The sequence below is a fragment of the Anoplopoma fimbria genome, chromosome 17, assembly GCF_027596085.1.
Source record: "Anoplopoma fimbria isolate UVic2021 breed Golden Eagle Sablefish chromosome 17, Afim_UVic_2022, whole genome shotgun sequence".
NCBI classification, from domain to species: Eukaryota; Metazoa; Chordata; class Actinopteri; order Perciformes; family Anoplopomatidae; genus Anoplopoma; species Anoplopoma fimbria.
The window spans coordinates 7,125,415-7,142,702 of record NC_072465.1 but is presented as its reverse complement, the minus strand read 5'-3'; the positions used below and the strand labels follow the sequence as shown (position 1 = coordinate 7,142,702).

Here is a 17,288-nt window from a genome sequence, read left to right as displayed (position 1 = left end):
TGAGCTACTTGGCTAAGACTCATCATTCTCTAGAGTCTATCAAGTCATTACAGGAAATCACTGACTGAAGAAAATTCTGGACCTGTTGATTTAGATTAGATTACCCAAAATATGTTATTACAAAACATCATTATTAAGTACCCCATCACAAATTACATAATAAGAATATTAACAGATGGATTTCCTCTTTAATCTCCCTGTGTACATTTTGGAATGCCAAACAAATGAACCTGAGTCGATTATTTTTGCGCCGCTATCTGCGCTCTCATCTTTCCGTAGAATAATGCCTCCAAGCTTCTTCTTGCGATTATGGAGAGTCGCCATGACAGCGAGAACGCTGAGAGGATACTGTACAACATGAGGCCTAAGGAGCTGGTGAGTGTGACGTCATGCAAGTCATCTCGCGGCATTAAGTGGATGTTATGTGACAGTCTGTATTCCTGCAGGTGGAAGTGATCAAAAAGGCCTACATGCAGGGTGAGATCGAGGTGGAGGAGCCGCAGGAGGGCGAAGATGGCGAGGAGGAGCACTCTGCGTCTCCCCGCAACGTCGGTCACAATATCTACATCTTGGCACATCAAGTAAGCCACCAACTGTCCGTGAAATCAGCACGGATACAGACACAAAATTGAGCAAATTCTGTAGCACATGCATAATGTAGCATTTGGACTTTCAGTGGCCCTACTGTTATTGTAGGTCTGTGCCCTCTCCTGAAGGTGTTAAGACATGTTATACCTGCTATTCAGGACTTGTATCCTCTTTTCCGGCCCTTGGGCTATGGGTCTCTCATTAGCAGAGTGTCTGCATAAAACCTAATTTACTAATGACAACAATAGCGGTTGTGCAACACCCACTGTCAATCAACACCGTGCAGCCTCATTGCGGTTGAATGGACAGAACATTGTGCATTGAAAGGAAAGAATAAATAGCACGTATGTACTGTACCCAGTCGTTAAGTACCAGCAATGTTGGCTCGTAAATCATAGAAGCACATACCAACATAACACATTAGACAAAGAAGCATCTCTTTGTGTTTTAATTGATGATTCATTGATCTGTTTAGCATTGGTTTGATGGTGTTTTGTTGTCATTTCAGTTAGCCCGTCACAACAAGGAACTGCAGGCTATGTTGAAGCCGGGGGGGACATATGGAGAGGGTGATGAGGCCCTGGAGTTCTACGCCAAGCACACAGCTCAGATTGAGGTCAGTCGTTTGGTCGATGTACGGACTAAACTGAACCATATTGGATCTGCTTTTGCCATCTTTGTATTTTATTGTTATTTATTACGTTTTACTGAGAAATCCTCCAAAATTGTCACTTCTGTCTGCCCCACTATCTGACATGTATTTTGATTCGTCTGCGTGAGCTGCAGAGGATTGAGACATTTTGGCCTCACAATTGACTTGGGGCATGTGATGTTTTTCTTGGCCGTCACATCATGTACCTAAACAGAATGGCAAACACCTTTGGCATGTTAACACGTTTTCCTGGGTCGAAGGAATGCAGATTGTTGACCGTGTGCCAAACCTAAGTTGTTGGTTTAGTTTGTCATGCCACCCTTTAAAGAAAACAACCCAATTTATCGGTATTGCAAGTACATTTTGTGACAATAACCAGACATTTGAATGATCTAAAAAAACCTTTGCTTTAAAGAAGACAGTCCAGGGGTTAAGACTTATTTGCCATAGAGTGTATCTGATTGGTGACCGCTTCTGACGTTCTATCCAGATTGTACGGCTGGATCGCACCATGGAGCAGATAGTCTTTCCCGTGCCCAACATCTGCGAGTTCCTCACCCAGGAGTCCAAGCTGCGTGTCTATTACACCACAGAGCGAGATGAGCAAGGCAGTAAGATCAATGACTTCTTCCTGCGCTCTGAGGACCTTTTCAATGAGATGAATTGGCAGAAGAAGCTGCGAGGTACTCAAGAGGCTACTGGAGACACAAACACGGTTCCCTGTGCGTCTTTTTTCCTCAACTCTTTATCTCCTAGTTCCTGGTTTACATGCTGTCCCTTTGCATCCCTCCAGGCCCCTGAGGAACCCCCACCCCCCCTTTTAGATATACATTCCAAAAGTGTTTATTCCACATGTTGGCATCATGTGAGAGTAGGAACTGGAGACAAAATTCCCATGTATTCACTTTGGCAATTTGTCAACTCAAGATCTAGAAGATTCCCCAAACTCTTCCTCCACACCTCTTGTGTGATCAAAAGCCATTGGCTTCTCTCTTTCAAAGCAAGAAACCAGAGCGGCAAGTCCCAAACTTGTGATGTCAACAAGTATTTGTCATCCATAGACAGTGACTGGGAGACTGATTTTGTGATTTGGTTTCTCTTTTATATCCTATTGAGTTTTATTCTATTGTAGTGTTCTCAGAAAAAGTGCCCAAATACAGATAACATCCTCCTGGGTGCATAACATCTTTCCCAATTCATCGTCTATGGGCCAGCTAAGCACTTCATACTTAATGACATCACAAATTGAGTTATAGCACTGTAGTTTTTGGATTTGGGAGAGAGTTGCTCAACTAATATTTTTGGAGTGTAGGGGCAGGAAATATAAAGCATTGTACATCTACCTCTTATCCTGTGGAGTCTAAGATGTTGGCAACACTTAAAGCATCATGCTAAGATAAAGACCATAGCTGCCCAGTGCTGGGCACTCCAGAGGGGTGTACCACAGAGCCAGGTTAGTGGGTTGGCGGGGTTAACTGAGCCTAAAGTCAGAGTTTTCAATGTCACCAAGGTGGCTCTCTTTTAACTTGGCTAGAATGCCATGGTAACTTATGGTGGACACCAAACCTGGTCCATACCAGTTTCTGATTGAATTCGGCTATAAAAAACATACCTTGACTTGTAAGAGGGGATGTTTAGGAACCAAATATGTCAGTTGGCTTCCTGTAGGTATTCTCTATGAGCAATAAAGATATTCTCGGCTCAGAGAATACGTTATATATGCAAACTTGTTGTACTGTACGTCATGTGGTGAACTAGAAAATCTGAGCAAGAATATAGCATATTTTATTTGTAGGGTTGTTATTGCTCTTACTGAACTACAGAATATGAAAGCCTGGCTCTGTCAAACTTGCCTTGTGATACACACCTCTGGTACTCCAAATATGACACCCTTGGCAAGTAGCAAAATAAAGCCTATTGGATGGAATGGTCATGCATGTGTGTAAACAGGCTCGACACATTTTCCTTCTAAATCATAATAACTTGTAAAGAAAGACTACGAACTAATTCTGATAATTGAACCCAGAAATGTTGCAGGTTTCATGTGTAAAAGGGGCTTCACTCTGCCCAGTGAACTCTGAGGCCTGGAGGAATGGAAGCGGAGAGAGCATGTAAACCTTGATAAGAATGTTATTTAAATATAAACATAGTTACAATAGTATCTATGTAAGTTAATTAAAGGCTAAGATGAGATGAGAAAATGTGTCGTTTTAAAGATGTAAATTAATGTTTTCTAGCCAAGAGTGAGTGATGTCAGCTCTGTGAGAGTGATGTGGTGCATGGTAAACGCAAAAGTTGTGGTCAGTACGCAAGCCCATTCACAAAAATGTCAATTATTTTTGTCAGGACATTAGATAGGCAGGTTCCTGGATTAGGCTTGCTGGAAACAGAAAAACAGAGAGGACAATGCAACAGAAAAATGTTCTAGCAGGATTTAGTAGTACAGAGTATTAACCTCAACGGCGTCCCTCCTTTTAAGTCTAGTGAATTTAGAGCTTAAACTGTGAACTAGTGTTTAAGAGGTCACAAGAGTGTCAAATGGGTAAAAAAAAAAAATATATGGCTGGAGCATTAAAGCCTGTCCCAAGTCTTTGACTTATTAAGTTATTTTTTTTGTTTTCCTGTTTCCTTATACGCAAAATAAGAACAGTAAACACGGACCAAAAAATTGGCAGTGAAGTGAATATGTGAAGACGTGATAAAGATTTAAACTCAGTGGGCTAAAAGTCAAAATGTAGGCACAAGATCCCGAGTTAGCAGGATGCTCCAAGCCTCTCCCATCTTAATGGGATTAATGTCTCAAACCTGTTTCATCTACCTGCCAGTTGGAGGTCATGCTCAGTCAGACATTCTTTACCTCTGACACGGCACAACCCGACTGAGAAAAATGAAGGCCCGGTAGTGAACGCAGGATAGCTCCTGAATCAGCAGGCGGCAGATCAGAAACAGCAAGCGGACACAGGAGAAGCTGTTCACAGGGGATCCAGAAAAAAGATAATGTGTGTAAAACTTTCATGGGGAACTTCATAAGTCCTCTTTCTTTAACAGAAGCAAGTCTTTTCACTAATCTTAAATACCATAGTCGTACAGGCCTAAACCCCACGTTGACCTGTTGACCGCCTGGGTGATTCTGTCAGCTATGGTGTGGCCTGTCCCACGGTCAGGTCTGAAGGAGGATGGTTTGTCTATAATGTGACAACACGTGACAACATCCGTATCTCTCCTATCTGAATGATTCAGACCTTATTATTCTGCTGGTGCTAACCACATTGTGACTTCTTGTGCTTAAATCCCCACCCGCAGTTCTTCTTTTCTAATAAACCGGCTCAAAATAGCCATGGCACAATACTGATCTCCTGACCGAGGTCTGAGAAGGCTTTGCGTGTGTGCGTGTGCGTGTGTGTGTGCATGCAAGCATGCAAGTTGATGTGCAAATTGGGTAGTGTGTGTGAAATGTGCATGACCAATTGTTTTGGTGTGCTTGAATAGATTTTAAGTTTTGCCTGTTTTTACACTTCAAGGTAAATCCTTTCTTTACAGTTTTGGTGCTGATAATGGCACCATACAGACCTCATCTGATACGGTTTGATAAATGTGTTTCACCCCAAATTTAATGCATCTCTCAAATGACTGAAATAACTCCCTGTTCAACTTTGGAGTGCTTAAAATTGAAGTCTTGTTGATAAAAATAAATTTACTGTGGAGAGACATGGTGGAATTTTGCCACTGATATGATTTGTTTAACTCAAAGCACGGGAAAAAAAACCCCATATACATTTATATCTTAGCTTTAAATAAAACTAATTGGAAATAAACTCATAGCACAAATTCAACGTGTTTTGTTCCTCCTTGGTGTGAAACACTGATCAGCTATAATGTGTTTTACTTTTACTGTAAACTTAAGTGTTCTTTGATATCATAAGATACATTGTGCTTGATGATTCCATATAGCGATGGCAGCATGATCCCGCTGCAGTTCAATGACCCGTGTGAATTTCAATACCCTGTCCTCCAGCTCAGCCCATCCTGTACTGGTGCTCCAGGAACATGTCATTCTGGAGCAGCATCTCCTTCAACCTGGCTGTGCTCATGAACCTGCTTGTGGCCTTCTTCTACCCTCTGGAGGGAGTCCGTGGAGGTCAGTCTGCTAAAGTCTTCACCTTTTTAAGCTTTCTCTTTCCTTGAGCTGTTTCACACTTGGAGAGCAACAGGCTGGGCTGTTGTGATCCTGTGTTTGTGTGTATGTGCACTGCGATAAACAGAATGAGTGTGACTATTACAACTCAGGAAATGGGAGTGATTGGCACAAACATTAGCTGGGACCGGCAAGGGGTGTGGCAGGAGGCTTATAGTACATTTTGTACTTTAACAGAAACCTGTATGACGAAGATTTAACGAGAATAGAATTTGGTTCAAAACTTGTCAAGCGCTTTGTTTTTAGGGGCAGGAAAGATAGTGTTACACCCGTTTAGCTCTTGGCAGCCAGGTAAACAATCTTCTGGTTCAAAGTTTACAAGCGGACATTGTCCTCGACTACCCTAGTGACAGGGAAGGTAGGGCAAATATGGAGCTCTGGGGAAACAGAGGAATTTATTTGTCTAACACAACAAAAGTTGTATATAGTTTGACAGCAACAGAGAGTGACAAAATTTACTTAAAAATGGTTTCCACTTCAGATTTGAGCTCAAAGGGGAACTTGTCTGTTTACAGGTGTTTGGGTGTTCTACTGCATACTTGAAAAGAAGTGTATAAGGGTCTGATCTGACAGAGGGTATTTTGCAATTGGCTTCGTACATTTTTTATTGAGACTATATGTGGGCTGGTGCGGGCAGGTATCACCCACGACAGACATACAAAGTATTGCGTCGGATTGCCATTATCATTTAATTTATTTTTAATTCGGACCCGTGGTTTTCAGATCCTTTCTCTTTGATTTGATAGGTGTGATTCGGTAGTTCCCGCCAAAGCATAAATTAGGCATAAGGCAACATTAGCTGATACTAGCAAAACACTAGATCTGCTTTACACCAGCTTCAAACAACTGATAATCCAACACAATCATTAACAACACCGCCTCTCTCAATCTGAGAGCTGAATACGGAAGATTGAGTGCAGTCATTGGACTGTTTGCTTCCCCCTGGAAACGTGGATCCTTGAACACTTCATGATGTTGCATTTACAATCATACAGTACATGTATTTATAGAAGTTGGCATGTATTCAGACATTCGTAAGATTTCATTATTAGTGTTCAGTGTGCACAGGACTTTACAGAACACTGTGTACTCTCGTGCCTGTGGTTTGGGTGTAGCCTCACACCTCCCAAAGTGAGTTTCACCACAAGTGGAGGTGTGATGAGAATGTAATCCCAGCAGAACATTTGCATCTTGAAATTGTTGTGCCGTCACCAATGACCAAGATGGATTTGTTCTTAATTACTTCCTGACTTGTTTATTGATACTGTATCTTTTCTGAGCTTGAGACATACACACGACTTGACATTTAATCAGATTTCAAGTCTCGTTCTCACACTGGTCTTGGGTTGAGTAGTCTTTTTCTCCATATGTGTCATTTCTGGTAATCATTTGTGTGCCTGTGTGTTTCTGTGTACTGATCTACGTAAATACTGTGGTCTCCCCTGTATGGTCAGAAACCCTAGCAGGAAACAATACCCTAGCAGGAAACAATACCATGCAACTTACCACTGAAAGTGACACCTGCCTGATAGGAGGTAGATGCAGACACACAGCAGAGAAAGTCAGACGTCAGACCTCTCACTTTATTCTCATGTAACCTCGGAAATTGCTTACTTTGATTGTTAGTCTCAGTCAGAGCAGCTTAAAAGAATGTCACTGATTCAAAAAAGATTTTCTTATTGCATCCAAGTTTTTTGCCTGTTTCATTGGTGTAGAAGAAGATTATTATCCACTGGGAGACAACACCAGACTATAACTACTAGACACACACGTCTCTGAGGAAAAATAAAGAACCGAAACCACACAACAAACATTTACGAAACAACCTCATGAAAATGTTTAAAAAACCTAAGGCTAAACAGCTCTCCAACACTGAGTGTGAACAATAGAATACAAACCGAATTCTTTGTTTAAAATATGATATTTACAAATATCATATTACAAAAGATATTACAAAACCAAAAAAACAAGAGGTAATTCAGTTCCTTTGTGGGAGCCACATATTTGACCTTGTTTGCCACACCATGTTAACTCCTGATCAGTCAGGCTCTGTCATGTGGCCTAAAGGTCCAGATTTAGGTTGGGGAAAATCTGGTCTGGTGTTGGGTCACAAGGTGTGACAGATTTGTAATAAATAAAACATTAATTCAAAGGGATTTGTCTAAGTGATACTAATTCTTGCATGACTGGAGGTTTTTCACAAACCAAAGGAATGAGTGGCAGACCTGAGCTAGCTTTTACGTGCAGTTTCAGCTTTCTTTTTGTTTTGCTGTCTCTTATTCCTTTTCCTTTTTTGTTCTCAGTTCTCCTCGAGGGCAGTGTTTGTGGGGATGTGAAAAGCCGCAGGCGTTAAGGCCGGCATTGTTTCAGTGCAGAGAAGCAGAAAGAAGACACACATTGTGATTCGCATAAACTTTCAATTGTTCTGTCTGGGGTCAAACGGCGAGCTCCCTTTTGTTTGAACTTCCTCACAGTGGTGTAGAGGAGACAAAAAAAGACGTTGTTAGCTTAGCTTTAGAAACTCCATGGGGTTTTTCAGGGTCAAAGGTCCTCCGGGAGCTTAACAGTTCATTCCAGGACACGGCAATATCAGATGAAAAAAAAAGCCACTGTTGAGTTAACTGTTAAGTGTCTACGCACACACATGCTCGCACTGTTTCCTGGATTAAATATGAGCAGATGGTTCTGATATGTACTGCTTGTAAACCTTAAATAAACCAAGCTACTCCAGTGAACTTCATTTGGGACAGTTTAACATTTAAGACACCTTTATATATTTACTGGGTATGCTTAAAGGAGCTGTATTTTACATTCAAACCACCTTTGGCTATGTAAAGATATAGTGGCACCTGAGCAGAGAATGAAGTCATTCTCTCGCTCTCTCACTCTGTTGTTTTTCGATCTTCTACGTTCTTTGTTGACATTGCCGCGCACGTTTGTGCATGTGAGCGAGCTCCACTGGTTCGCTCACAGCCACAGCTCATATGCAGCATTTACAGCTGATAAACGAAACGTAGCATATGGTTGAGAGCCATTGAGAGACAATCAAAATGCTCTAAATCTCTGATCTTTCCTTTTTAATTTGCAGATTGTATAGATAAACACCGCAAAATCCCCATAAACATTATTGTATCAGCTGCACACCACACTCGCATGTCTCTCAGCTGATGTTTCCTCTTGGCGGTTTGTTTGATGGGAAACTGTGGTTGTGATCTTTTCCCAACCCTTGACCAGTAGAAGTCAAAGTAACAGAATCTTCACTCTGTCACAGGCACTGCTCGATTATGTGACAAGTAGACACTGGAGTTATAGGGCAGACACTTTCCAACAATAAGAGACACTTCTTTATTTTCATGTATCAAACGTCTGGCTGTGTCTATAATTTAGTTTGGTGAAGTGGTTTAGCTTAAAGGTCAGTCTCTCTATCTTATAGCTGCAGAGTAAGCTAGATGAATAGACCGCACTGTAGGTGTGTGACATCCAAGCTGCTCTGTTTGGGTCGGCTGCAGTGCCAAGTCCAAGCGCCCAGGCAGCATAGTGCCCAGGACCGTCCCGATGAATTTTGCTGGAAGCAAGCGTATTTTTAGCCAACCGGAGGTTATGTAACAAGTAACCGATCTGTACACAGAGAGGCGTGAAGAAAGAGGCCTGAGCAGGGAGGGAGAGGCTCAGAGGGGCGTTTTTGGTGTTGCAGTGAAAAAAGAAAACCTGACTGACCTTTTTTCAACTTGATAAATTCATTTGTGTGTTAACACAGAGGAATTGGATTCACACTGAGTCAGTGTCTGGTGAGCTCATGATAACACTTTGCTGACCTGGCAATGATTGATGTGGAACACATAACTGTTGTATAAGAGCCAACATACACACTCACAGAGAGAGGCAAAGAGCTCTGGGAGCTCTGGGATACCTTTTGTTATGGTTACACATCATTCACAAACCGACAGATAAGTCTGCTTCAGTTATGCCACTTCACTTCTACTTCATGATGGCATGTTCTGTAATGGCACAAATGGGTTGTTCAAAGTGGTGTTTTTGTAGTTGTAATGACCTCAGAGGCAGAAAAAAAGCATAAGTACTACAAAAAAAGGGATTGGGTCTCTTCTCTGGGAAACATTCTTGTCACAGAACAGTATATAAAGCAAATATGAAAGAAGGCCGTGCTGGAAAGAGGATGCATGCGCCACATACTTTAACTGATGTTGACATTGCAGTTCTTTCTAAATATGCAGTGAGGATGAGTTGGAGTAAAGCTGTCGAGATTTATTGTTTAATTTCCAGACACGCACAGTTGAAGAGGAATGGCATGTCTCACCCCCGGGTAACTGAGTTAGCCTCTTGTTGGCGCGTTAGAAAGAGAACAATGCCCTCATTTCACACATCTCCTAAATGTGACCTTCTTTATCCTCAGGTACCCTGGAGCCCCATCTGTCCGCCCTGCTGTGGATGGCCATGCTGGTTTCCCTGGCCATCGTCATCGTCTTGCCTCAGCCTCACGGTATCCGGGCGCTTATTGCTTCCACCATCCTGCGTCTGATCTTCTCTGTAGGCCTGGAGCCCACGTTGCTTCTGCTGGGGGGTTTCAACGTAAGTGTGTATCCGTGTGTTCAGTAAGCAATGAGCAATTGTTCAGACCTCCCATGCGGTGTCCCATTTAGATTATGCTTGATTGCACAGTGGATGCTTCATTGGAGTTGCCTTTGGCAAACAACAAAGTCACTTGCCAAACATTAACGTAACATTTAACGTATTAATGCAGGACCTGGTGTGTACACAGTGCAGGAACACACATCTCCTAATAATGGAGCGCAACATCAAGCATTCAGCTGCTAATAGAAATGTCACGCCTTGCTGTTAGGTGTTGAAGCATTAGCCCCGAGCAATAAGCGTTTGAAATTCCTACCTGAAGCTTCTGTAAACCTTCCCTTCTCAATTCAAACAGTTAACTGTCCCTCTGTCATGGCTACCATGGCTACTGTCTCTGCGTTACAAGTCGTCTCTGTGGTGTGCATCCTTCTCCAGTTGTGTAACAAGGTGATCTTCCTGACGAGCTTCGTTGGGAACCGTGGAACCTTCACACGTGGCTACATAGCCATGATCATGGACGTGGAGTTCCTGTACCACCTGCTCTACCTGATAATCTGCAGCCTGGGGGTCTTCGTCCATGTCTTCTTCTACAGCCTGCTAGTACGTGAGCACACACTAGACATATCGTCTTAACCATTTTAACACACGTACACATATGGACATAGCCCCCTTAGTAATGGTATACTAATAATAATAATAATAATAATACATTTTATTTAACAGCGCCTTTCAGGTCACTCAAGGACACTTTACAAATTTAAAACAATTTAAAACAAGGGCAAACAAATAACAAAACCATTAAAAGTGCAAGTAAAAAACATGACAACTACAGTGAAAATGCTATCCTGAAAAGGTGGGTTTTGAGAGAGGATTTGAACTGAGGGAGGGAGTCAATATTTCGGATGTGAGGTACTACTAGCAACAATGCTCAACTTGTCCTGAATAGAAGAAAAAAAGCATTCTCATTGTAACACAGAGAAACATTAGATAAAAATATATTTAGATGCCTTTTGATTGATCATAATGGTTCACTAAAAGATTTATCCTTTGTCCACATTTTATAAGCACACTCTGTACACACATATCTCTGAATCCTTCCTCTTTCCAGCTCTTTGATCTGGTTTACCGAGAAGAGACCTTGCTGAACGTGATAAAGAGTGTGACTCGCAATGGCCGCTCCATTGTTCTGACAGCCGTGCTGGCTCTCATCCTCGTCTACCTCTTCTCCATTGTGGGCTACATCTTCTTCAAAGACGATTTCATTTTGGCTGTCGACAGGATACCCAACAAAACTCTAGGTACGTTCAAATGCAGATTAATTCTCACTTCTCTTACTGCAATGCACATAAATAACTTAACCTCCCTGACCCAGACAGTCGAGAGACTGAAACATGTAATGTTTTTTCTGCTGCACAAACACACACACACACACGTTTGTCTATGAAAAAAAAAATGTAGTCAAAGGGAAGGAAGACAAAAAAAAGAGTGTGTCATGTACATGCATTTACTTTTATTTCTAAACTTCTCTAGCTTTTATCATCATCAACAAGCATATAAAGGATGTCGCCATTAATATGGATTGATGAAAATACATTGTCGTGTTTTTCTTTATTGAATAGAGCATGGGGCCAGTATGGTGGGAGAGTTCTTCTCTGGTGGAGTGTGCCAGAAAGAAAATGGGGAGAACTGTTCCACAGAGGCCGTTATGGATGGTAGGTTGACAAAAGTGAATGGAAATCTTTGCGTGTGCGTGAGACTGGGCGTCAGGGTCGGAGGGTTCAGTCGGGTAAATCCATGCGTTTGTGCATGCGTGTCTCTCAAGAGATTCCCAAGTGTGTGACTTTGTGCTAAAGCGCAAGCCTGTATGTGCGAATATGTGAAGTTCTTATGTCCTTGCGGACGACTCCACAACTCAGCCACAGGAGATTCGTTTCCACCGAGATGCAAGTCTGGGTCGGCTGGGTGGTCATGGGATTAAAACCTGGTTTGGCCAAGTGGGGGTTTTCAGGGAGCAGGGTGAAGGGGTTTAGACTCGCCTAAGACCTGATGTAGAGGCCCAGGGTTGAGAGTTCAGGGATTAATTACTATTAGGTACAAAGCAAGTCCATGTGTGCAACCAGTGATGGCGCAGAGAGCTTCTCACAGCAAACAACAAGTTCCTCCAAACCTACTGACCTTAATTGGGGAAAGCCTCAACCAAAGAGGAACCCATGCACCACCTTAACATCGGTCAGCCAACCATGTTGAATCCACACACTGTTGCGACTTTGTCTAGGCTTCCCTATCCATCACCCCCAGGCTGTCTAATTACGGTAGTCTGGTGACTTGTTTCTGTGTGGATAGAAAATTCCAAGACTTGTTGTGTCCTCAGAGACCCCCTTTGCTGAGACTGATAATAGTATATATAAGAGTATATCAAGTTGGTTGTGTATTGGATCTAAAGTCTTTTATTTGTAATGTATCCATGATCTTAGCAGCCTCTCTTCTTCATGGATTTAAGTGTTAAGTCATCTTTGACTGGTAGAAGTAATGCAACAGACGGAAAAGAAAACGCTTTGCACTCAGCCTGTACAAAGAATGACTATCTGACTGTATAATAATAATAATAATATTAATAAATGTTATTTGTATAGCGCTTTAAAAGGTACTCAAACGCACTTTACATGGTGAAGACAGAAACAAACAAAGAAATAACAATGTAAACAAGGCAGAGAGATGATATTATAACAGAAATAAACAAAACAACAACAAGAAAAAAGACATACTAGCATCACAGGTTGAAAGCAGATTTGAATAGATGAGTTTTAAGTGCAGTTTTGAAAGTGGCTAGTCACAGGGAATGTCTGAGGTGCCAGGGGAGAGAGTTCCAGAGGGAGGGGGGCAGCAATGGAGAAGGACCTGTCCCCCCAGGTTTGTTGCTTGGACCGAGTAGGGGGGTTGAGGTGGTTGGCGTTGGTGGATCTGAGGTTGCGGGTGGGAGTGTGTCGGTGTAGGAGATGGGAAAGGTATAAAGCGACCATGTTGTTCACAGGTTGTATCTGTGTGTCTCCTTATAGCTTCCATTGCCGTCCAGCCGTCGGCAGTGGTGATCGAGGACAAGGAGCGATCGTGTGACTCCCTGCTCATGTGCATTGTCACAGTACTGAGTCACGGCCTCAGGAGTGGAGGAGGTGTTGGGGACGTCCTGCGGAAGCCATCCAAAGAGGTACAAAGTACAGGAACACAACAACAGGGAATGAATCACACCCAAGCTGAGTTTAGATTACGAGTTTATAAAACCGTATCATTTAATGCCCTCCCCCCGCCTTAAAATAGTTGTCTACAATCTACCACTTCAATCTACCAACCATGTAATCTACCAACATGCAATACACTCTAATGCTTGCACAATCCCTTACCACACAAACAACAACAATTAAATTAAATTGAAATCAATTAGAGTGGATAGAGGAAACTGATATTAGATCTTAAAATGTGATTATTTTAATCATTTTATTTTAATCAACTCATACATCTTTAAGTGCTCTTACATAACGTTTTTGACCTAATAAGAAACAAAATCAAGTGGTTGGCTAATTCCTCATCCAGAGGAGGAGGTGGTTTCCAAGATGAGAAGGCTACAGCATATCTTTTGACTTGAGAGTTGCTCAGAGAGGTTGTGTGGGGGACTTTCATAGCTTCAAACATGCCAGAAAAAGCATTAATGGTACCAAGCTTGTGCCCTACCACAACATGTGTTAGATCTGGAGCTTTCCCCCTAGAATGAGGGCATGACTCTTACTTATATAAACCTCAGTTAGCTTAACACTCATGTGAATTTTTTGTAGTGTTTTCAGTTGCATTCGACATACAAGGATGGCCCATGTTCATGGTACTCTGTAGGCAAATAGGCTACTGTGAGTCACTCCAACGTGTTATAACAGTAGCATTTGTTATAAACGGGCAACTCAAAACCTTGTTACATAAAAACAGAAGGCAACCTCACTGGTAATTTTATGTGACAACATGCAGCCTTGTTAGCATATCTGCAAAAGAGTTAAGTCCATTTCGCTCGTAGTCTTTATTGAGAAAATAAATACTATAAGTTTTTCTTAGTCAAATCTGGCTTTGTGATCCAGAAAATAGGGTTCAAGCTCTCTGCAACCCACTGTACATTGCATTTCTTAAACAGGGCCTTGCTTCCACTGTGACAGTGACAAGACTCACAACCTTTCTCCTGTTTGGCTTCAACAGGAGCCCCTTTTCGCAGCCAGGGTGATCTACGACCTGCTCTTCTTCTTCATGGTCATCATTATCGTCCTCAACCTCATCTTTGGTGTCATCATCGACACATTCGCTGACCTGAGGAGTGAGAAGCAGAAAAAAGAGGAAATCCTGAAGACCACATGTTTTATTTGCGGTGAGGAAGAAATAATAAAATTAAAATTGCCTTTTCAATGTTGCTCCGGATAGTGATACTGTGAAATGGGTTCAAAACTATTTTTCGTAATTTAATTGTTGTTTTAGATTTTTCTTTTTTTCTTTGCCACGAAAGCATTCGGCTTACTCAGCAGTTAAAGGCAGCAGCAGTTCATTTAATAAGGTGGAAATGCCTTGCAGTTCCTTTCGAGTTGGATCTGCAAGCGATACTTGACACTCTGCTGTATGGCATTTTGTCATGCAGTACAATCAGCAGGTGTGAATGCCGAGGTTGGATATTAACGAAATCAAGACAAATCAAATGAGCGGTCTGCAGCGAGCGTGCTCTTGTGTGAGTGTGTCACTGCTGCGTTGCAGATCTGCTTCGGTCCTCTGTGAGAAATGGGGGCTGTTTTTCTGGGTAGTGTAAACAACGAAACGCCTCCTCTTCCCAGAATGAATGGTTAGTCATGGCAGGTGCTGCTGTGGAGGAGGAGTGTTTCTTCCTGTTGCCACATGGGTCTTGACCATGTTAGACTGTACACTCACTCAGACTCACTGTGGCCTCATTCTAAACAGTCCCCAAACAATCATTGGTCACTTCTGGTCATTCTTACTGCTTTTGCTAGTAAGTGATTGTTCCTCTTTTTGCAAATGCATTGCAAGAATCTAAATAGATTACAGGGATTTGTTGCGACAAACTGTACATGAACATTTTTAGAAGATCTCACCTGACTTGTTTTTGTCTGCCCCTCGTGACCCCATTTCCTCTTTGTTTTTTTCAGTAAGTCATCCTCATTTAGGTCACAAGAATGATTAAGTCATGTTTCCACACAAAGCGTATTTCTTCACTCTTCCAAAGAAATGAATGTGTGTGTGGTTGCCTGTGTGTGCGTGTGTGTGTGTGCGTGTGTGTGTGTGGTCCTTTTGGGGTGGTCTACTTTCATTTTTAGGTTTGGAGAGAGACAAGTTTGACAATAAGACTGTTACCTTCGAAGAGCACATCAAAGTCGAGCACAATATGTGGCACTACCTGTTCTTCATCGTCCTGGTGAAGGTGAAGGATTCCACAGAGTACACCGGCCCGGAGAGCTACGTGGCTGAAATGATCAGGGTAAGTATGTCATCATGCACATGCATACACTTCCTGTGAACAAATGCTTCATTCTTCAAGCTCCTTTCAAAATAAATATTGTTTGCTACTGCAGGTAGCAATTCACGAGCCTCAGAGACCACGCATGCAAAACTACCGTGCAACGCTGATATCAGCTGACGTTGTGGTGTTCACTGAGGTTAACCTTCACTTCTAAGCAGCACAGTAGGCGCTGTGACTCTATATGGGTTTGGACAGAGTTGATTGCTGCAGCCTTTTTGTCCCTCTGCACCAACGATAGGCAGCATTTTAACATCAACTGTCCCAGAGTCCCAGGACTGCATGATGTAATCCCTGCCTCCGTGACCTTGAATCCCTCCAAAGTATTATCACATCAGTCAGCTCTGTGAACGGAGAATTAACATTCAGATGGAGTCTGCCACTGGCATAAAATGTGTTAATCCCCCAAAGCAGCCATGCCTTGCTTTAATCATTAAACACACTCAGGTCCCACCCTGCATATAACTTAATGATAGGCAGACCCAGACCTAGCCGAATGGTTTTTGTCAAGCATCAGTTTGAAGATGTCTTCTTTATTAAATATCAAGAAAGTATAAATATTTAACCATAAAAAAGGAATGCCTTATATTCTTTTTTTCTTTATTTTATTTTATCTCTAAAAAAATATATATATATATATATATATATATATATATATATATATACGCACATACGACAAATGTGTATATATATAAATACACATTTGTGGTATGTGTATTATACTTACAAAAATGGTACATCAGATGGAATTGATTTAAAAAAAACTAATTCAAATCAAAAATTGGTGCAGTTCTAGCAAAGGTTATCGTAGCATTAAATTGTTGAAATCCCAACCAATGAGAATTGTCTTTTGAACGTCATAAATACGAAACAAGAGCAACAGATACAAGCACGCACAAGTCAGCTTTTAATGTCACGTCTTATTTTAACCAGACAAACTCTGGAAATTTTCCATTTGCGAAAAATAAAAACCAGAAAGAGAATTAATTGTTTTGATTGTTGCATCACACTCGTAGCCTGTGAGCAATTAGAAAGCTTTTTTAACTGCCACAGGAAAGCCCCTGCTATTGAAGTGGTTGCTTTCCTGACGCACTTGTGCTGCTGTCAGTTTCTGACACAGTTTCTCATTAGATACCATTTAGCACACATCACTGCCTTTTGCCTTGATCTGCTACACTCGGTCTTGTGAGGAACCACCTGATTTGGGATTAACCCCCATCCTCTATGCCATTAACCTTACACCCCACTGATCCAAAACGAGTTTGTTAAGGTTGCATTCTGACCGGCAGCTTTAAGGGGCAGGCAGAGCAGCGAGGGCACACATGGTACGAAAGACCCCGATGACCCATCAGCTGACCCAGTCATCCTTCACATGCAACTGTTTGATGCATGGCCTCCTTGTTGTCTGAGTATTCTACATTCTTTGTTTCTGAAATTAGCAGAGAAACAGAAAAGACATTATATTAGTTTGTAAATATTCAAAACATATGTGTACATGCAAAAATACTATTCACAATTTCTAAATAATAGACTTAAAGATTCATTAGGTCTGCAGACTTAGCAGAAATGCTCTTTGTTGAAGAAAGTAAATGTTTTTATACATCAAGTAAATGCATGATTAAAAAGGTAAAGCCTGCACACTACTCAGGGCTACAAAAATGAATTTTCTTGTTTACGTTTCGACCCTACTTCTACGAATTCTACAATTCTACGAA

General features: G+C 41.8%; 1 protein-coding gene across 2 annotated transcripts in view; it reads left to right on the top strand.

Moving 5' to 3' along the window:
- itpr1b (inositol 1,4,5-trisphosphate receptor, type 1b) overlaps positions 1–17,288 on the top strand; it is an 84,356-nt gene that overhangs the window by 60,198 nt on the left and 6,870 nt on the right. For both annotated transcript variants that reach the window (XM_054617487.1, XM_054617485.1), the window contains 12 exons: positions 280–375; positions 447–581; positions 1,097–1,204; positions 1,731–1,962; positions 5,256–5,378; positions 9,847–10,022; positions 10,458–10,622; positions 11,131–11,320; positions 11,642–11,734; positions 13,079–13,227; positions 14,256–14,421; positions 15,374–15,534. In XM_054617487.1, coding sequence (XP_054473462.1) covers positions 280–375; positions 447–581; positions 1,097–1,204; positions 1,731–1,962; positions 5,256–5,378; positions 9,847–10,022; positions 10,458–10,622; positions 11,131–11,320; positions 11,642–11,734; positions 13,079–13,227; positions 14,256–14,421; positions 15,374–15,534 — 1,794 coding nt within the window. The remainder of the gene's footprint in view (positions 1–279; positions 376–446; positions 582–1,096; positions 1,205–1,730; positions 1,963–5,255; positions 5,379–9,846; positions 10,023–10,457; positions 10,623–11,130; positions 11,321–11,641; positions 11,735–13,078; positions 13,228–14,255; positions 14,422–15,373; positions 15,535–17,288) is intronic.